This window comes from Mobula hypostoma, chromosome 2 (assembly GCF_963921235.1).
Source record: "Mobula hypostoma chromosome 2, sMobHyp1.1, whole genome shotgun sequence".
Taxonomy (NCBI): Eukaryota; Metazoa; Chordata; class Chondrichthyes; order Myliobatiformes; family Myliobatidae; genus Mobula; species Mobula hypostoma.
In genome coordinates, this window is record NC_086098.1 from 137,817,207 (window position 1) to 137,834,208 (window position 17,002).

Genomic DNA, 17,002 nt, shown 5'->3' on the forward strand with positions numbered 1-17,002 from the left:
TGAGTGACAGGAAGCAAAGAGTGAGTGTTGACAATAATTTCTTTGATTGGAGGCTTGTGCCAGTAGGGTCTGTGGTCTCCAGGACCACTGTGTGAAGAAGTTGCCCCTTGGATCCCTTTGAAATCTTTCTCTTCTTACCTGAGACCCACCCTCAAGTTTTTGATTCCTTTTCCCGTGTGCACGTTCACTCTGTCTAATCCCCCTCCCCCCAACCGCATAATCTCACATACCAATAAGCTCACCCCTCAGTTTTCCCAAGGTCTAAGGGACAAAGTCCTTGCTAGGCCGGCCCCTCCCTATACCTCAGGCCTGAGGCAGGGCAACGTTCTCAGAAACACAAGAGATTCTGTAGATGTTGGAAATCCAGAGTAATATACACAAAATTCTGGAAGGAACTCAGCAGGTCAGGCAGCATTGACGGAGAGGAGTGAAGAGCTGACACCTCAGGCCAAGACCCTTCATCGGGACATCTTTGTACTCTTTCCAGTTAAGGTAATCTTTCTGCTCTTTAAATTTTATATTCAATGTACAAACATCTAGCATTTTTAATTTTTAGTTTGAATTTCAGCACATAGACTTAGTGGCTACTTTATTAGGTAGAGGAGGTACCTATTATAAAGGAACCACTGAATGTATTTCTGTACGTTCGTGATCTTCTCCTGCTGTAGCCTATCTACTTCAAGGTTCAACAAGTTGTGTTTTGAGATGTCCTTCTGCGCATCTCTGTTGTAATGCATGGTTATTTGAACTATTGTTGCCTACCTGCCCCCCTCCCATGGAAATTAATGGTCAGGCCATGTCTGTAGTTGATTCATTCAAATTCTTGGGGACCACCATTACCAATACATTGAGGTGGGATGAGCACTTTATGCTCATCACTATGAAAGCAAAGCAGAGATTGTTCTTCCTATACCAGTTTAGGAAACTTAGCATCTCAGGGCGTATCCCGATGGATTTTTGCTGAGCCATCATTGAGACAGTTGTGTCCACCTCCTCCCTCTCCAAGACCAGGTGGTCCACTCAGCGGACAAGACCACTGGCTATCAGCTACCGACATTAAAAGACCCGTGCATCATCATCAGAGTGGTGAAAAGATCTAAAAATTACTGCTGACCACCCAACCCAGCCACCAAGTCCAACCCCCACCAGGGCTACACGTCATCTCTGCAGCTTCTGTCCTGTAGCTATCCAGCTTCTCCACAAAACTCACTCAGGTGTAATCCCCCTGACTGCCCTGCACAACATGTTAAATGTCTTTGCTGCTCTGCTTGTTCTATTGATAATTATTGAGCCTATTCATGTGTTCACATTTAAGTTTGATTATTGACATTTTTGCATGCGACCATTCCGCTAATTGTTGATCACTCATGATTGTTTGCACTATTGTCTTGTAAGTTGTTGGTTGCTGTTGCATTCCCTGTTATGGTATTGTCCTATGCTTTATGAACCACAATCAATTCTGGTCTGTTTCACCTACTGGCAATAAAAAGATTCCAATTCTTCCAATGTGTCAGTTGAGTTAGTCCTGACAAGAGGTCTCGGCCCGAAACGTCGACTGTACCTCTTCCTATAGATGCTGCCTGGCCTGCTGCATTCACCAGCAACTTTTATGTGTGTAGCTTGAAATTCCAGCATCTGCAGATTTCCTCGTGTTTCCAATTCTTCTTGTCAGCTTGAACCATTCTGCTCTCACGTCTCTCATTGACAAGGTATTTTCACTCACAGAACTCCCGCTCACTGGATGTTTTATTTTTGTTTCTCACTCCATTCTCTACACAAACTCCAGAAACTGTTGTCTGTGAAAATCCCAGATCAGCTGTTTCTGAGATACTCAAACCACCCTGTCTAGCACCAACAATCATTCCACAGTCATGCACCAAAATCACATTCCTTCCACATTGACAGTTTTGTCTGAAAAAAAACTGAACCTCTTGACCATGTCTGCATGCTTTTATGCTTTAGAGTTGCTGTCACATAATTGGCTGATGAGACATTTGAATTAATGAGTTGTACCGGTGTACCTAATAAAATGGCCACTAAACATACATTACCTCTTCATTCTTTGGGATCTGCATCACTAACAAGGCCAGCATTTATTGCCCACCTCAATCCCTCATTGTGCTCGAGATACCCACCACCTGGAATCAAGAAGAAACCAGCAGACTTCTCTCCTGTCAGGCATTAGTTAGCAATAATAGTAGTTTTACAGCTGTCATTACTAATGTTTAATTTAATTCCATAGTATTAATTATTAAAGTTCCACAGCTGCCATAGTGAATTTGTGAACCTGGATCTCTGAATTGTTGGTTGTAGCCTCCAGATGAGTAAACGTGTCAATGCATAATTGATGCACCAAACCATTCCAATCAACTGCATCCGCCTTGAGGGCATGTAAGCAATCTCTTCCAGGTTATGCACTGGATCAATCACTGCTGAAGTGATACTCACACACATCACAGCAACAATGCTGGGGAGAGCTGTGCACCGTCAGCAATTCCATCCACTGAGTGTGTGCATCAGGACACCTTATTAACACAGCAAGATACAGGGATCTTTTGAGTGATGATTTACAGAAAATATTGCACAAAAGATCAAAATAACATCTGCAACCGTTCTGGTTTTGTCAAGGCTCATCATTCAGCGAGACAAGACTGAAATGAAAGGATGCGTCGGTTGAATACAGTCTCCTCACCATTCTCCTCACCAGCTCCGTGAAAGTCAATGCAAGCCACGTTTTGTTGCAAGTAACTACACATACATGACATTTTTCAAATTCAATTTTACGTTTGTATATTTTATTGCATATTTCCAATTTAAGTGTTCCTTTTAGAAACAAGAAATATTACTACAAAAATTCCTTGAATTCCATTTGCTCTTAAACAGATTGTTCTTCACAAGTTTGGATTTTTTTAAAAAAAATCAATTAAAAAGAATTCACAGATGAAATAATGACATACGGTATGATTTACAAAGATGATCTGAAGACTACACATTACAACACATATTGAAAACCATGTTGGTAAATGATTTTACCAGTATACAGATAACCTGCTTCTCTTGTAAACTTATTTTTATTGAAGTTATTGCAATTATTAGCAGATTCAAACTTTGCTTAATAGCAAAGAAGCAACAATTAATGAATGATTAAACAACAAATGCAGTTTTTCAGTTGCAGGGAATTCCCTGTAACGCATGCCCAAAATTCTTGACTGAATGTGAAGTTTACCAAATAACACAAGCCCAGATGATCATTGCCTGTAAATTTAGGGCACATTAATGATTGGCACCTTCAGCAGTGAGTGTAGGTAAGAAACACCCCACAAGTTAACACAATGACAGGAGTTTGCAACATGACAGTTTCTGACAATGAGAATAGCAAGAAAGAGAGAGAATTTGCTTGATCAAAGTGCGTATCTTTTTGAGCAAAACATCAATTCAAAGTTACTGAGGACAGCTTCATAGATTTGAAAAAAGAATAACAAGTAATTTGGACAGCATCTGCTCATAATTCAGGATTTTTAAAAAAAATACACAAATTAAAATTTCTAAATGGATGGAAGTAAAATATAACAAACAGCGTGGAAACCAGTTCCACCACAAAAGGCATGAGATCATTACAAACAGCAGTTTGTCATATTGCAACGCTTGACAATCATGTGACAGAGTCAAGAGCATTAAGCCAATGATCAGCAATGAGCTCCTTAGAATGTCAGAATAAAAAATACATCTGAGGTATTCCAACACAGTTATCATTATACTCCTGTCTTTAAGCTTCTGAATGGATGAGAATAACTAGAACGGAGACCCTGAAATGTTGGACTCTATACTGTAATTGGTTTTGGCATTTATATAAATACCTGTGCTATCAGACTCTATGCTACCTGAAATTTCAAACGGACATAACTATACTTGACACTAACACACTGAGCAATATCCTCAGATATCTGCACACCTCAAACTTGACCTTCTGTGGATCTTTAAAAGCACATGGCAAACGCATGGCCTCCTGCTACAGCCAGCCGGACATGGGATCTTGCATCCATTCTGCCCCGTAACTTAATGTTTGCACAAGTAGTTGTGGCACGGGGGATGCAACATCTGCACTCTTTTCTGTTTACAACTTCATCAAAAATAAGGAGAAGAACTTTACCCTACTCTTGGTAGCATTCAATCAAGGTTCAAACTACTTAGTGTGAGTGATATCATTTTACCAGTCAATAATGTTAGAAAGATTTACACTTTCTAAGATAAGACCTGTTGTTCTTTTCCAAACACAAGCTGCTGTCTTTGTTGCTTCCATGTGGAACCATATTAATTGGGAACGATCCTTTCATAACTATAGCTGGTCTCCAAAGATCACCTGGCTGAATCCAGGAACTTCATCAATTACCATTGCTTTGAATGAATTTCTCAAGAAATTACGACACATATACTTTAAAATGCTCTAGGATATTTGGTACACTCTATACATTGGGAACTAAGTAATAATTTACTTCTTCATTGAATGCATCTAAAACAAAACTTCTTCTTTGGAATGTTTCAATTTGTGGCAACCTCTCACCAATGTAAAACCCACCACAAGGTTAATTTTCCAAATGATGACTAATTTACAAAAATAAAAGAATCACCCTGTAATATTTAATCACTTGCAGTCACTTGTGCTGATATCCTGCAATGCAGTTAGACTTAACGCGCAGGAGATGCGCTGGCATTGTTGAGATTGGATTGGTTGGATTGCATAAAAACACGCAGCTGCCTCAGGCCTGAGAAAGAATGTGGCGGATGTGGTTTGCATTGCTCACACCATCTTTGAGTGCGTTTTTACATGTCATGCCTGCAAAATCAAAGGGTCTTTTCTGTCGCGGGCTCTTAAATGCAGGGAGTTAAGAGGCTAATGGAGCAAATTTCAAAGAGTAATCCCAAGGCAGCCTTAAGCTTTGGTTTTTAAGAGTGCTGGGAAAGGGCTTTATAACAGGTGTTGAAGACCCTGGCTAAAAGCTGGGATAAATGGAGTTGAGAGGGGGCAGTGATGGATCAGGTAGCAGTCAATGAGAGGTCAAAGACTGGAAAAGGGAGTGACAACAGAGTCTCAGACAAATGGAGAGGTTTGGGAGGCCATTGATTTGAGTAGGCCAGGATCATCAGAAAACAAAACAAAATAGGAGCACTCCGTCCCTTAAGTCAACAGACTCAATAGATGAGCTTAGTTGTTGGGATCTATTTTTGGGACATCATGCCTTTACACTTCATATGAGGTGAACTCATCATGAATATTGTGGCTCAAGCCTCTAGAAAGGTTCTGTGTGGGCAAAATGCCCATCGAATATTTGTGAATTTAATGGTATAGTCTATAGATGCCAATGTACTTTGGAGTATATTAGATACTAACTTAAAAATAACTTCAGTAATATACAAGTTATATATATATATATATATATTTCTTTAAACTGAAGAACTGTACAAACCTCAGAATGAGTTGATTGGGAGAGGCAATGAAACATGACTAGTGTATTAAAGAAATTTGTACATTGTGGGCCATCTGTATACATGCCAGATGACATTACATACCAGTGTAGAGGTATTTTCTACCTAGCAGTTCTTTGAAGATTTGTAGCTTTCGATTCTCCCTTTCACCCCTGCTCCTCCCTCAGCCCCGGCAGGTGATCTAGGGAAACTCATCTGAGACCTTTTGATAGACTAGTAAGAAATAATCAGTGTGCAAGACATTATTTATGATGCAATTGCAAAAAACTGAACCAAATTCCTGTTCTACTGAGTAGCTGGGCATATACACTGAGCTCGAATGCAAGTATATAAACAGACATTATAAAAAAACTTGCACTCCTCCTCCCCACCCAATCCGATGTCTTGTGTACTCAGTCATTCATTACTTCAATCAAATGCTTCAGATTGCAGTAGCTGCATCGCTCAAATTTGATGAGGTAGTCTACAGATACTGTATATATGGGAACTGTTCAAAAAGTGTATAGGTCAGTTCATGTCAGACAACAAGTTCACAACAGTACCAAACCTATCTGACATACTAAAATGCATCAGCAACAGAGGTGGGGAGAGCCTGGGTAGTGAACTGCGGCTTGGGTAGCACCAGAGGACGATAAACCATTTTCCCCTTGGAGTCTGCACCCAATCTAAAAACTTCGCTTACTTCGAATAAAATATTGAATTTCTACAAAACTACAAACAGGAGGGGAAAAAGGTCCTTAAGGAATCAATTGATTGCATATTCTAAATCATGACTGCTGCTGTTACAATGAATAGCTCTGTGTAAACGTATTAGCAAGTCAATTGTGTGACCACAATGTGGTCGCAATAAAGTTTGCCTCCCTTTGTTTTAATTCATGTAGTAGTGTTTTCCCCTGTCTTGTCCCACATCGAATTGCCTCGGCTGCATTTTTACAGCAGTTTTGTTCGCCCTGCGCAGAGCTGCCGAGGCAGCGTCATTGGTAGGTCAGGAGAAGATGGGAACAGTTTAACAGTCCAGCCTGACCTCAGTGATTCAGTGAGACTGTGGCCGATGTGTAACCTGGCTACACGGCATGGCTGGATGTCAACTGCCTCTATTGACATCAGGATAAACCCGAATTCAGACTCGCGGAAAGCCTCTTTCAGGGGAAAAGCTCCAGCACCTAAAGGGCTGCACTCATGCCAAAAACAAACCCTGCTCAAACAAGACTGATGGCAGTGAACACTGGTGGCAGGCAGGTGGTGTAATAGGAGGTTTTCGACTATTTAAAGCATCTAGCAGTCACGGGAGCTTCCTGACCACCAAATGGAGCCCTGCTCACCGTCCCACACGTCAGCAATATTCATTGTTCACCACCAACTCTTCCCTCTCCCACCAGGCCAGGTCAGTGCTAACACTTTCAAAATCATAGTTTTATATTGGAAAGTAAAGCCACATCAGGAATTTCCAGTTATCCCCAGAGTACTAGGAGTAAGTAGCTACGTTGAGATCCTGGACAATTCCTCCACAGTATTTAAGATTCTAAATCTATGGAGGCTTTTTTTTTGCAGGAACAATTGTTTACAATATATTCACTTTGAAAAATTAAAAATGTGGCTTCCAGCGTCTCACTAGTAGATCACACTGGCCAGTTGAAATGTTCCTGAGGACATTAATTGCTCTTTGAAATCAGCCTCTCCTCAGAATACTTGGAGGAATAATCAAGTAAACCAGATCAACAGTGATACTGTTATAAACTTAGCTTTGATTGGAGAATAACAATGAAGTTCAAGAAGTTAAATTAGAGAACAAAAATAGCCAAATGTACAACTTATCCAATAATCCTTCCCTAAACAGAATTATACATTTTAAAAATTTGTCATTGGCATAGATTTGCCTTTGTTTTCCCCATAGAGAATTCCTAATAGTTTGTTGTGACAACAAGAAAAAGTTCAAATAAAATAATCTGTAAAAACGGTGAACACTGTCAGTCTGACGGGAGAAACGTGATGTCAAATAGTGGTTGCACATTCCTTCTGTGATTCGCCACTGCCCTGCAGGGGGACGTTTGTGGAATTCTGATCCAGCATCTTGGTTGCAGTTTCTCCCGCCATTTCCGCCTGCTGTTCCTGTTGCTTGCGCTTCCTGTATTGGATCCACGGGATGGTACAAAGGATTGCACCTCCAACGAATGGCGGTACACCAGCCAGGTAAAAGGCAAGATCGTAGTTTCCCAACATGTCACGCAGAAAGCCTGGGAAGGGAGAGAAATAAGTCAACGTGATTACAAGACAAGTTGGATAGTCTTACTTCATTCATCTATCAGTGCAATTTCTCAATACTGCATGCTCAGCCCCCAAATTTCTTTTTAAGTGATTTGTATAGAATCATAGTATTGACTTAGATGACATTTGACCCGTTGATTCCATGACAGTTCTTAACAGAGTGACTCCATCCACCCAATTTGACCTCTTCTCCTCCGGTCCAGCAAGTTCAGCAGATGACATTTGATCACTTTGTGAAAAGCCAGAGCCCCAGCACTGAAACTGCAATGTCCCACTAGTTACAGCTTGCCAGGCCTTAAATGACCTGTTTGTTCTCACACTGCACTCTCTGCACAATCTATGCCAATACATTCCCCAAAATTCTACATGCCCTTTTGGAAATCCAAATACTCTGCATCCACTGATCCCCCCCTTATCTATTTGTCACATTCTCAAAGAGTTCCAGCAGATTTATGAGAAACAGAATTTACATTTCTTAAATTTCCCTTGACTCAGCTCAACCCTGAAAGTGCTCCTCCGTTAGTAAATACTTTTCCAGTTCCCATTTGAAAGGTGAGGTAGACCCTCCTTTCTGTCACCCACACAGGCAGAGTTCCAGATTATAACCAGTCTCCACATAATGCTTTATATTTTAACTGTTACTTTGTGTCAGTTTAACAAATTCTCCAAATCCCATTTCCCTTACACGAAACCGCAAACTGCACCAGTTTCTTCTCATAACAAATAATAGGCAGAGAGATCCCCGCCTGTTCTGCACATTTGAATTTCAGTTCTGAGAGGCACTGCGTGGGTTCATGAAAATCCCAGTTAGGTTCCAAATCTTAAGGCAGCATATAAGCAATAGTTTCTTTTCTTTATTACAAATCAGCCATTCTGGAAATCAAAATGTGCAAAGAGGTAGCAGGAGAAGATGGTTGTACATCTTTAAACTGATCCAGCATTAATCAATCAATAAACAAATAGCCTAAAATTCAGTTAGTCTGAAATTCCCAAACCACACACTGAAACAAACCCTTTGGCCCATCCTGTCCACGCCAACTTAGTCACCTAACTGAGCTAGTCTCATTTACCAGCCTTTGGCCCTCATCTTCTTAACCAACCTTTAATGTCCAAATGCCTTTTAAAAGTTATAATTACACCAGCCTTGACGACCTCCTCTGGTGGCTCATTCCATACACCCACCACATTCTGTGTGGAAAAAAGTTGCCCTTCAGGACTTCAAAATCTTTTCCCTTCCACTTTGAATTGATGTCCTGTTGTCTTAGTCTCTCCCACCCCGGGTAAAAGACTTTGTCTATTCACTTTATCTGTGCCCATCATTATTTTAACCTCTATCCTTTCTGAAGGTGGCTGGGAAGTATAATGTATGGTGACCAATTAACGTATCAAACAACTTGCTCAGAAGAATGATTTTGGAACTGAAAGAGTTAACGTATGAGGAGCGTTTGGTGGATTTGGCCCTCTACTCACTGAAGTTTAGGAGAATGAGGAGAGAATCTCATTGAACTCTATTGAAGATGGAAAGCCCGAGATGGAGTGGATGTTTCCTATCATGGAGGGCACAGACTCAGAATAGTGGGATGTCCATGTAGAATGGAGAGCAGGAGAAACTTCTTTAGCCAGAGAGGGGTGAATCTGGAATTCATTGCCATGGATGGTTGTGCTGGTCAAGTCATTTGAGTACATTTAAAGCAGAGGTTGATAAGTTCTTGACTGGGTTGAGCGAGAAAATAAATCAGCTATGATCCAGTGTTGGAGAAGACTCGATGGGACGAATGGCCTAATTTTACTAGTCTGTCTTATGGTCTCATTGAGTGGCTAGAGAAGACTATCCCTTTATAAGATTATGAGAGGCACAGATCAAGTAGACAGGGAGCATCTTTTTTTTCCCCCTAGGGTAGAAATGTTTATACCAGAGGGCATGCATTGAGGTGAGGCGGGGGTATGTTCAAAAGGGATGTGAAAGGCAGGCGTTTTTTTTTACTCAGAGAGTGCTGGATGTCTTGAATGCACTGCCTGGCATGGTGGTAGGAGGCAAATACATTACAGGCTTTTAAGAGACAATTGGATAGGCACATGGATGTGAGGTAGATAGAGGGATATGGATGTTATACAGGTTGGAGGGATTAGGTTTTTGGGTTTTTTTTTTAAGTTTAAAGCTAATTCTGCACAACACTGTGGGCCAAACAGCCTGTTCCTGTGCTATACTGTTCTATTTTCTATGCTCTTATGTCTTTGGGATCTGGGATAAAACCAAAAACACAAGGAGGAAACCCACACAGAGAGCACCAGAGATTGAACCTGATTGTACTGCCCTCCAATGACCTGAGGAGAACATACTTCTCCCAGTTCTCATCCCTTGATTTTAATCACACCTTTATAACCCTTTAAGTTCTCAAATTCATTCTCAATCTCCTTAAAACCAACCTTGTAACTTAGCTTTGGGCCCCAATGTCCTTGCTGTTTCACTCAACCACCACAAGGTGGCTCTATAGCACATTAACATTGTTGTCATGACAGACTTTTATAAATCCGTGAGTTGTTTTGTTAAGACTGCCCTTTTGCTCGGGGGAGGGAGGGGGGAGAGGGGACGAACCTGTGGTATGTCAAATTGTTGGGTGAATGATTAGTTTTTGTTGTACTGCAGATCATGGTCTTTACTGGGGGCTTTGCTATTGCTTGCTTGGAGGGTGGAGCATGCTGATGCTTTTTGCTGAAGTATATGGGGGTGGGTTGGGGAAGAGTTGATGCTTTGCTGTTGCTTGTGTGTGGGAGGGTGGGGCTTTGGGATTCTAACATTTTAACTGTCACTCATTCTTTGGGGGGGGGAGGGGTGTGGTTAGCCGGCTGGTGGCGTAGTGGCATCAGTGCCGGACTTCGGACGAAGGCTCCCGAGTTCGAACCCAGCCGGCTCCCCAGGCACGCCCTCCATCCATGCTGGGTTGAGCGTCGAACTAGCGACTCAACCTCTTAAAAAAGAAATTGCCTGCTACAGAAACATCAACAGCAAAAAGTTGATGGCCTATGCTCTTCATGAGTTTAAAAGGCAATTTCCTTTTCCATTCTTTGGGGCACTCTTCTGCTTTTGTGGATGTCTGTGAAGAACAGGAATTTCAGGATGTATATTGTATACATTCTTTGCTATTAAATGGAGCTATTGAACAAACCCTAATGAACATTTCTTGATTGTTAATGAGGTGGCTTCCTCTTTTGTTAGCACAGGTCTAAGCCTCTGTACACAAAACATGCCTCACCTACTTACATATTGGAGAGTCTTAATATCAAATATTAATTGATGTAATAAAGGTCATCTCAGGATGGTTTTGGAGATTACCTGCAATTGGTGGTCCAGATGTTATTGGTATAGACATCAGCCCGAGGAGGAATCCTATTGCCTGGGACACGTTCTCCGAACCCACAAGCTCAAAAGCAATGGGGGCCATGATTGAGATGAAACAGCCATCAAAGAGACCCATGAAAAGGCAAACAGCGATGAGACCACCAAAAGCTCGGCAAACAGGAATCATCATGGACATCAGGCCAATCACAAAGAATGACCCCACCTGCAAACGAAAGATCGATGCATAACATTCTCTTCTCTGCTCTGCAACACTAAGCACAGTGCAAGCGTTTTCACTTACAGACCACTTTTGTAATACAGTGAGTGAGCATTAGTACGAGTAATTGCAAAGCCAAATAAATTTTCCTGGGACTTCTGCAAATAAATTGCTGCTCAACGTGGAAGTGGTAAGGTGAACATTCCATCTGACATTTACCACAGAGAGTTGCGGACTCTTATTGCACAAACAAAGGCCTCCACTTCTGTACACCTGATCATCACTGCCAAGTTCACTCTTCTCCCCGCTGTACACCGTGTGGACCAACAGTACAATGGCAAGACACCAATTCCTTAGCAATTATGCCCCCAGAGAGATAGGTTCAGATTTAGCTTAATTATAATAGTTTGAATTGACAATCAACTTAATTGTTCATAATTGTTTAATGAGTCTTTTGGTGCTGTTGTACTTTTTTCTTTTAAGGAGTTTGTATGTTCTCCCTGCCAACGCGTGGGTTTCCTCCGGGTGCTCTGGTTTCCTCCCACGGTCCAAAGGCATACCAGGTGGTAGGTTAGTTGGTCATTGTAAAATGGTCCTGTGATTAGGCCAGGGGGATTTATGGGCAGCATGGCTCAAAGGGCAAGAAGGGCCTACTCCACGTAGTATCTCAGTAAATAAACAAACACAGAGGAAAGCAAGCAGCCCTCTCTGTCACTTCTGCACTGACAGTTTCAAACTTCAAACAACTCTCGGGGAGTGCCCCACAGCTCCTCTCCCATGTGCACAAGTGGAATCACACCTTGCTCCTTCTCCAGAGCACTTCAGGTACAAAACAAACACAGTTGTATGAGGGATAGATGCTGACAAATTTTTACCTCACTCCAAAACTAAAGACCACAGGCTTAGTGTGAGAAGGGAAAAGAATTAAAAGGGAGCAGCTTTTCCCCCCACAGAGAGAGTAATGAGTACGTGGAATGAGCTGCCATAGGATAGTGTCATTTACGAAGCACTTGGCTAGGACAATCCCCCAATTTAATCCTAGCCTAATCACAGGACCATTTACAATGACCAATTAACCTACCAACCTTGATACCTTTGGCTTAGAGGACACAAGTCAAGTGCAGGAAATTGGAAGGACACCATGGTCAGCATGAACTGGATGGGCCAAGAAGTCCACGTCCAACCTGTACTACACCATGACTGTAGATCTCCGTGGCAACGTTCCACCCATTGCCAGGTTACTTGTAGATCTCCATGGCAACGTTCCACCCATTGACAGGTTACCCAACTCCCGTGACAGCCACCGAGTCTCCCATAAACAAGCAGACCCTGCTGATAGGCAATGTCTCTCAGCAGCTGCCATCAGCAACACCCAAACCTTGCTCGTGGCTTGGCCATTCTACCCCGAACCCAGGTAGTCAGTAAAAGTTGCAAGGCCTTCACATATTGGACGGCAAATCAGCTGTATTACATCTAATTTTAGTCATCAATCTAATTACCCTCCCTCCCAGATACTCATCAATGGGTTGGTGTCAGCCAGGTCCCTCCCTGCCACCCCCACCCCCACCCCCACCACCCCCCAAAGCACAAACCCACCCTACCTGAAGGAAAACTTTATTTGCACCACGTAGGCAATCCGCCAACCGACCAAATAACAACCGACCAACCCCTGACGAGATCCCAATGCACATTAGCAGAACTTCTTCATTGCTCCCTGGAAAGGTTTCTTCCACATACTTCATCTGGTTAAAAAGAAAGAAAGAAAAGTTATAATGTGCTAATGTGACCTTTTAGCCCCAACACCTTAGATTTATTTATTGGGCTAAAGAGCAGAAAAGGCCCTTGATGCCCAGCAGTCCCGAACATACCAACACCTTACCAGCAGTAGCGGGCACTGAGTCTGAGTCACCGGTGCTGTGTAAAGCACTACATCACTGTGCTACCCTTTGGGCCACCCGTCATGTAGAGCTGTAATATTCCTATTCTTTGTGGCAAACCCTAATGCGACCTCATAATCTGAATTGGGTTGAAGGCCTCAGCTAAACAAGGCTGGGCAAGTGATGCAGGTCCATTGAACAGAAATTACTTTGACGGTAAATTTCAGGTTTAAGAACTTGTTTCTTTGATCGCATGTTACAGATGGGTACGGTGGACATAGACTCTGCTTTAGCAGCAATGAAGATTCCCAATGCCAGATGGTCTCTGGGTGGTGTTCCGTTGTCGTAATCCTTATTCCACTTGGTGGCAGAAGTCATGGAAATGGAAGAGGCCTGCAGTTGCAGTGTGCTGGTTGAGGGAGGGAGGGTAGGTGAAAGGTGGAGGACAGATTGCCAAGCATACAGGCCATCAACTTGGCAAGTGGGCGATGTTCTCGGACCCCTGACCTGCACCCACTGGGAAGCAGTGGACTGTCAGGGGTGAGGTCACTCATTGCCAAAATATTAATGTGCCTTACCCAGATGACATTCTGCCTCTCAGTGTTGATGGAGACAGCTTTCTGGCTACTTCACAGGAATGGAAACTGGGGTGAGTCTGTTGATCTGAAAACACGAGTTCAGATCTCATCATTAATGGTTACCCATTTAAGTTCCATAATGAAACACGCCTTTTTTAAAAAATTAAATTAAAAGCCGGTCAGATTGTTGATTTTCCTCAGGGAAGGAATCTGACGTACTTACCCTCACTGAACTATATATTATCCAAAACCCATGGTTGAATGAAATTACTTTGCAACCCGTCATTTTGGGGCCAATTTAGATTAACAATAAATGCTAGCTCATCCCATGATTAAATCCAAAATATTTTCAAAAACTCAACGAAATGCAGAGATGCACAAAGTTCAAGATGTTACTCCCATTTTACCCCCAAGGTCAAGTGGTTGATGAGAATGGAGCCACCATTGGCAATGTAAAAATTGAATTTTTCCAGCTTGTTCAGTCAACTGATAGCTGACTCTACACCCATCTGCATCCGGCACCTTGAAACCATTCAACGCAAAAAATTCAAAGATCTGAGGTGCAAAGGTCATCATGTAGGATTCCCTAAAGGTTCATTTTAGGGAAGCTGCCTTCTATAGCTGGATCCTGGACTTCCTGTCAAATCGCTGGCAGGTGGTAAGAGTGAGCTCCCTCACCTCTGCCCCTCTGACCCTCAACACAGGTGCCCCTCAGGGCTGTGTCCTAAGCTCCTCCTTTACTCTCTGTATACCCATGAGTGCGTTGCGACCCACAGCTCCAATCAGCTAATTAAATTTGCTGATGACACTATACTGATTAGCCTAATCTCAAATAATAATGAGGCAGCCTACAGAGAAGAAGTCATCACCCTGACACAGTGGTGTCAAGAAAACAACCTCTCCCTCAATGTTGCAAAAACAAAGGAGCTGGTTGCGGACTACAGGAGGAATGCAAACAGGCTAACCACTATAGACATCAATGGATCTGGGGTTGAGAGGGTGAACAGCTTTAAGTTCCTCGGCATAAACATCACCGAGGACCTCTTGTGGTCTGTAAATACTGCGTGTGGTGAACAACAGCACTTCTTTCACCCCAGACGGTTAAAGAAGTTGGGCCCCCAAAATTCTAAGAATTTTCTATAGGGGCACAACTGAGAGCATCCTGACCAGCTGCATCACTGCCTGGTATGGGAACTGTATCTCCCTTAGTCACAGGACTCTGCAGAGAGTGGTGCGGACAAGCCAGCGCATCTGTGGATGTGAACTTCTCATGATTCAGGACATTTACAGAGACAGGTGTGTAAAAAGGGTCCAAAGGATCATTGGGGACCCAAGTCACCCCAACCACAAACTGTTCCAGCTGCTACCATCCGGGAAACGGTACCATGGCATAAAAGCCTGGACCATCAGGCTCCGGGACAGCTTCTTCCACCAGGCCATCAGACTACTTAATTCATACTGATGCAACTGTATTTCGATGTTATATTGACTATCCTGTTGAACATACTGTTTATTATAAATTACTATAATTGCACATTTGAATGGAGATGTAACAAAGATTTTTACTCCTCATGTATAGGAACGATGTAAGTAATAAAGTCAATCCAATTCAATTTGCAGGTGGAGCCAGTGGTGAGGAAGGCAAATGCAATGTTAGCATTCATTGTGAGAGGACTAGAATATAAGAGCAAGGATGTAATTCTGAGGCTTTATAAGGCCCTGTTAAAAACCTCACTTGGAGCAGATTTGGGCCCCCTCATCTAAAAAAGGATGCACTGATGAGCTTCAGGAGAATGATTCTGAGAATGAAAAGGTTAACGTACGAGGACCAATTAATGGCTCCGGGCCTGTACTCACTGGAGTTCAGAAGAGCGAGGGGAGAATCCTATCCACTGAAACCTATCAAATGTTGAAAGTGGAGTGGAAGTGGAGAGGGGGTTTCCTATGGTGCAGGCGTCTAGGACCAGAAGGCACAGCTTCAGAATAGAGGGGCATCCATTTAGAATGGAAATGAAGAGTAATTGCTTTCACCAGAGTGGTGAATCTGTGGAATTTGTTCCCACAAGCGACTAGGGAGGCCAGGTCGCTGGATTTATTTAGGGCAGAGCTTGGTAGGTTCCGGATTAGTCAGGGCATGAAAGGTTATGCAGAGAAGGTAGGAGATTGGGGCTGAGAGGGAAATAGATCAGCCATGATGAAATGGCAGAGCAGACTTGACGGGCCGAATGGCGTAATTCTCCTAAACCTCATGGCATCGGCTTCAAAAAGCTTGTGCGCACACACCTACACCTAGAGCCTGGCCGGCCAAAGCCCACGGGACCCAGCGGCCCAGTGACTCACGTGAAGCTACTCACACCCAGAGAACTCCTGGACACTGTCTGACTTGATTCCCTCATTACTCGTCCCACCGCTTGTCCCACTGTCAGAGTTTGTGCAATGATGAAAGAAAACAGTACTTTCATGCCACCGCTCACAGCAGTAGCCTGGAAATTAATTCACGACGGGCTCCAGTACAATACTGGAGAGAGAGGGCACAGCCAAGTCAAATACACCATGTTTTCAGTCTTCCATTTTATTTAGTACGACATTAGGAAATTTAGCCTGTCTAGTCTGGTCAGATATTCATTAAAGGAATCTAGATCACTAGACCGTAAACACATCAGTTAACAGCAGGAAACACCAGATAGAAATACATTAGAGAGTGACCTTTAATACAGTAACAGCAGCCAACACAGTAATTTCCAAGCACTAAGCAGTTTATCAAAATCACAAGATAGAACAAAACATGAGTCAGCAGACTGAAGAGTGATATGTAGATGTAGATGATGGCTCAGCTAGTTAAGACGGATAAGACTAGCACCACAGAAGCCATCAGGACTACGGTCATGCACACACCATGCAGTGAATCATACTGGGCGTCTTTGCACGCGAGGATTCAGGTCCTGCATTCTAAGCACCCAGTAGCATCAGACAGGGTGGCAGATGGTGCCGGGTTAACACCAGCTGTCACTCTCGTTTCTGCCTGTACTTTCTAAATCTTGCTCTGCTGAATGAGTAGTCCCCAGATTAAAAAAAAGACCTTACCAGTGTCACTTTAACTGATCATCTCCTATGTCCTGGGTAACCGAGTTGCTGCGGTCAGACAAATGCAAAACAACATGTGCGAGGAAAGGCAGGGTCGATGTTTCACATCAAAACCCTGCACCGATTGCTGCTTCACCCCGACCCCACCCCAAAGAGA

General features: G+C 42.9%; 1 protein-coding gene across 1 annotated transcript in view; it reads right to left on the reverse strand.

The window, feature by feature from the left end:
* Positions 1-2,752: 2,752 nt before the first annotated feature.
* The window catches only part of LOC134342516 (monocarboxylate transporter 10-like), a 90,514-nt gene continuing 76,264 nt past the window's right edge, over positions 2,753-17,002 (reverse strand). The window contains exons 4-6 of the mRNA XM_063040753.1: positions 12,908-13,048; positions 11,084-11,312; positions 2,753-7,718 (exon numbers count right to left, since the gene is read on the reverse strand). Coding sequence (XP_062896823.1) covers positions 7,477-7,718; positions 11,084-11,312; positions 12,908-13,048 — 612 coding nt within the window. The 3' untranslated portion in view covers positions 2,753-7,476. The remainder of the gene's footprint in view (positions 7,719-11,083; positions 11,313-12,907; positions 13,049-17,002) is intronic.